This window comes from Oryzias melastigma, linkage group LG24, assembly GCF_002922805.2.
Source record: "Oryzias melastigma strain HK-1 linkage group LG24, ASM292280v2, whole genome shotgun sequence".
Classification (NCBI taxonomy): domain Eukaryota; kingdom Metazoa; phylum Chordata; class Actinopteri; order Beloniformes; family Adrianichthyidae; genus Oryzias; species Oryzias melastigma.
In genome coordinates, this window is record NC_050535.1 from 4817129 (window position 1) to 4821973 (window position 4845).

At 36.3% G+C, this 4845-nt stretch overlaps 1 protein-coding gene across 1 annotated transcript in view; it reads right to left on the minus strand.

Annotated features, from left to right (window-relative positions):
• The window catches only part of rngtt (RNA guanylyltransferase and 5'-phosphatase), a 99434-nt gene that overhangs the window by 85660 nt on the left and 8929 nt on the right, over window positions 1-4845 (minus strand). Inside the window, exons 7-8 of the mRNA XM_024291584.1 lie at window positions 3151-3260; window positions 1526-1627 (exon numbers count right to left, since the gene is read on the minus strand). Coding sequence (XP_024147352.1) covers window positions 1526-1627; window positions 3151-3260 — 212 coding nt within the window. The remainder of the gene's footprint in view (window positions 1-1525; window positions 1628-3150; window positions 3261-4845) is intronic.

Genomic DNA, 4845 nt, shown 5'->3' on the forward strand with positions numbered 1-4845 from the left:
GCAGCCGGTGAGTTGGAGGGCGGGACGCCCGCGCGCGCGGTATGGAAAGGCACGTATGAGAAAATCCGCGATTAATGCGTCAAAAAAAATGTCGCCGTCAAGCACATGTCAGATTAACGCATTTTTAACGCGACAAATCTTACAGCCCTAATATAAACACATTTTTTTTCAGACGACAAATCCTTCAATTGCAATGATCTATATGTGCCAATCTAATGGGCATCTATGCACGCCGTTTTTCACAAAGAATTTCAGGGAAATTTCCAGGACACTGGTTTTATGGGGTAGGAGTCGGAAGATATGATACATGTATTGTGATACACGTCTCACGATACAATACATATTGTGATATAAGATGTTCGAAAACAATTTTTTTTATTTTTTAATAGTATGGCTTAGAAAAAAAACTCTACCTGAATATTAATATGCCTTTTATGGTAATAGAAATTGTAAAATTAATTTTATTTAATGATAACAACGCTCAGCAGCGCAACTGTAGTACTTTTAGATGGTTGTTGTCGTTCTGGTGCGGTGAAGTGCTGCTCAAAGAGGCTCAATGTGCTGTGCTGCCAACTGGTGGTCGGAGGTTTCAGTAGAACAAAAAAAGACACTTGGTCATAAATAATTAATTATCGTCTCATTGGCATTTCAGAGCGATACAAGTATCAAAAAAATTAAGTATATCGGCAAATCAATTTTCTCCTACACCCCTAGTAAATGCCACTAACCGGGGAGTGCATTCAGACAAAAAGTGTGTTTTTATAATGAAAATACAAAAAAAAAGAAGTGTTTGTAGAAAATTGTGTGTTTCCTGTGTTCTATTTGAATATGAAAGTGTTTGATCCATAGTAAAAGAATAAAATGAGTTCCAAAGGCTTTCTAGCATTTACACCATTTTCCAGTAGCATCACTCTGTCCAGAACTAGCATATTAGCATCATGACTGCTGGATAAGTTAGTAACAATGAGAACATCTATCTCCATTAATCAATCAAACTTGAGCATTTGGTTAAAAAAATAATAATAATTGGGAAAAAACATACATAGCAAGGGTTAACATATGTAGAAAAAATAAGAACAGAGGAAACAAAATGATAATTTAGTCATCACCCAGCCATTTCCCCACTTGGTTTTATTCAGGCATTTATGTGTTTTTTTTACAATATTAATAAAGAAAAATAAAATGCATCCTAGCATACCAGCTCTATCAAGCTGAACAGCTTTATGAGTTTTCTGCCCTTTATATACAAACTGCTAAAGGCTCAATAAGTTATTAAATGTCTCTTTATCAGACTGCAAGGCTTCAGTCTTACTATCCCTGTCATCTGGGGAATATGACTTATAATGAAATGAGACTGAATCCAAGAACATGCATTAATGTCCTTGATAAGAAACACATGAGGGCATGAACTGTGTGAATCCATCGCTCATAATGAGCAGATATTAAACGGAGGCGGAAACAAAATTGTCCAGCAAGAGAGACAAAAGCAGGGCAAGTGTTTTGACTCATTGAATAATTGACCTACCGTGTGCCATCGGCCTTCCAGCTCACTTTATAGGGATTCTGGGAAAGGAAATTAAGGTTTTGCCTGTCCATGGACACGGGCTGGGCTCCGGGAAAACCAGATCTGCAAGAAAAGGGACGACATTATATACAGGATTTTAATTATCTAAACACATAACACCAATCCTTTAGTTAAGGGGTGTCAAACTTAATCGCACAGGGGGCCAAAATCCTGTCATCTGAATTTGGCCGCTGAAGATGATAGTGCTAATAGCTGAAGATGCTGAAGATGATAGCTGAAAATGCTAAAGTTCAATGTTGAAAACGCAGAAGCTGATATCTAGCTTAAACATTAGCTAAAGGCCAAATTAGCCTTAATAAAATACAACTCAGCTAGCATGTAGCTAAAAAAATAGCTCAACTTCAAAATTTCCTAAAAATAAAAAATTGCCTAAATTAGCCAAAACAGCTAGCGTGCAAATATTAGCCAAACTCCATAAACAGCCTACAAAACTTTTATAAAAAGCCTAAATCTGCCAAACAGCTGGCATGCAGCCTAAATATTAGCTAAACTCCAAAACAACCAAAAAAAGCCAAAATTAGCCAAAACAGTTAGCATGTCACTGAAATATTAGCTGAACTCCATAAATCTTAGTAAACGCCAAAACAGTCTAAAAAGTTAGCAGAATGCCAATTTTTAAAGTTTTAAAACTAACTTTTTAACATAATTCTGAAAAAAAAACAGGCAGGAATAATATTCCAGAATAAATCAACTTCAACCTTCAATAGCTTTCAATATTTTACTCTCGATCAAAATATATTTTGTCAAAATTAATACAAGTTAGAAATAAGCGCAAGATAACATTGAGACATTAATAACAATAAAATAAAATGATCTGGAGGGCCGAATAGAATTACCCGGCGGTCTGAGTCAATGTCGCTATGGCAACCACTCTCGCCATCAGAGATTTATATCAATTTAGAGAGCAGTACGAATTTGTGGAGGAGATTGATTGACAAGGTCAACAGCCAATCAGGACAAAGCATTGTGTAAGAAAAAAAACAAGCAAAATTTACTGAAGAAAATCTGTGAGGCTGTAAAAGGTGAAAAGTTAAGGACCAAAAGAGCTGTTTATTTCTAAATAAAAATCAATAGGATTGTGGCTTCTTGGAGCCAGCAGGCGCTCAGTCCAGTTCTTATATACAGTCAGTATGATGCAAAAAGAAATAAAAGTCTGCAAAAAGAAACAAGACTGCAAGAAAACGAAAAATCTTTCAATCAAAACTGACTATTTGAAATTCAGGTATTCAAGGATCAAGCGAACTATTTCACTTTCTGAATGCAGATTTCACCGCATGACCAGAAATGAGCAAAAACCTCAAATGTTCCAGCAGATGAAGGTGATTTCTGTGCAGTCTGATCTCTCTGCAATTTCATTAAAAAACAAGTCTACAGCAGCATATCGCCCCAGAAGAGAAATATCTATTCCTGACTCTGCCAACTGCCTGAAAAAGTGTTAAGATCTTAAAAAAAAAGAAGAATTCAGACAGATGAGTCACTTACAACATAGCACACCTACATACGTATACTCATATACACACGGCTTCCCAAAGGGCCATGAGGAGGGCAATTAAGGAGCTTCTTACTTGTCCCACTCAGCCATCTTCTGACACATTCGTTGGATCTCGCCTAACTTGGGTTGAATGGTGACCTGTGTGACGCCTTTCACCGTGATGCCTTCGAGAAAAACTGCACCCTGAGAGGATAAGAGGAGGAGAATTGAAGGTTGAGTTTGGACAGAATTCAAAGGAACATTCATAGCCTCCCACACAGTGAAAGAAAAACCAGGTTGTATGTGACAGCGATAAAAACAGCTGCCTTTTATGCGATATGGATTCCTAGGAGCAAAGACAAAAAAAAGGATAAAGGGAGTTCTCAAAATCACACCTTCCTTTTCATTGTCACATTTTTTACTAGAAGGGTTTTAAAGAGCAGCTCCAATCATCATTTGATCTATTTTAAAAGAGTTTCCAGTTATCTAATAATTATCGTATCGTTTTTAAGAGAAAAAAAAAAGAGTTTCTGCAGAGTAAATAGTAAATAGTGGTGGGCAATATGGAAAAAGAAATGTATATCATGATATAAATCCTTTAATTTCACAATAAAAATATATATCACAATATATAAGAAAGTATATCTTCAGTTATTCTCTAGGGAAAAAAAAACTTTTCTTGACTTTATTTTTTTAAGTAACATGTAACCGAATTGACACAAATGAGAAACATTTTTTAAAGTGCATGACAGTTTTAAATTTCTTAGTACAAAAAAAAAATTTGCACAAAAGTTCAGCAATAAGAATGGCACAATAGAAACTTATCTATGGCCTACACGATATCGTCATATTGGACAGAACTATGAGTAAACATTTGCCTCTGAGTTGTGGGCGGGACCACTGGTATGGAGCAACCACGCCCTCCTCCCTTCCTTTTCCTGTGGTTGAGAGCTCTCTGTTTACACACTCTACCTTACAGCCCCTTGTAAGCCCAACCTACAAAAATGTGGAGCAATACCGTACATCTTCCAATGACAGCCAGTCTCTAAAGCCTCGCTTCCACCAAGCGGTTTGTTTTCACGGTGCATGCGTGGCGTAGACTGCTAGCGTGCTGCTCGCTCACCCTGTATCAGTCACTAAGGATGGCAACGAAGTATTTGCAGTTCCATGACAGACCAGGCCTTGCTGTTGTTTGCAGGCATTTTCAATATAGACTAGTGACCAAAAAACATGAAAACCCGAATGTTTACAAATGTTGGAAACGTTATCTTAAATGAACGCTTTCTAATGTCGTCAGTTCTTTCAGCCAATCAACAGGTGGCTACAGCAGCTTCGCCCCAACCATTCAATTCCACTTTGTAATGGACCTACTACTGGAAGATATACAATATCCAGAAGTCAGCTTGAATGAGGAAAACAACGACGTTCATGGATCTATTTGTCTGAAAGTGGATGCATCAGAATAGAGCGGAACAGGAAGTATCGTCCACATCACAAATAAGTTCTTTTTCAAACAGTATTATTTTTCGTCTAATGCCAATTCACAACAAATGGAGTAAAAAACTCCAAAAAAATGAAATTTAGAGGTAAATTTTATTTATATTTGTCCTCCGTCATGTAAAAAACCATACAAGAATATGTCAAAAACATTAAAAATACACTTTTAATTGAAGTGGGTCTTTAAAAAATGAGACAAACTGACTGTTTAGAAGGTAAATAATCTAAACTAACCACATAAAACATAATTTAATATCAGGAACAATTAAGATTTTTTAAATTATTATATAAA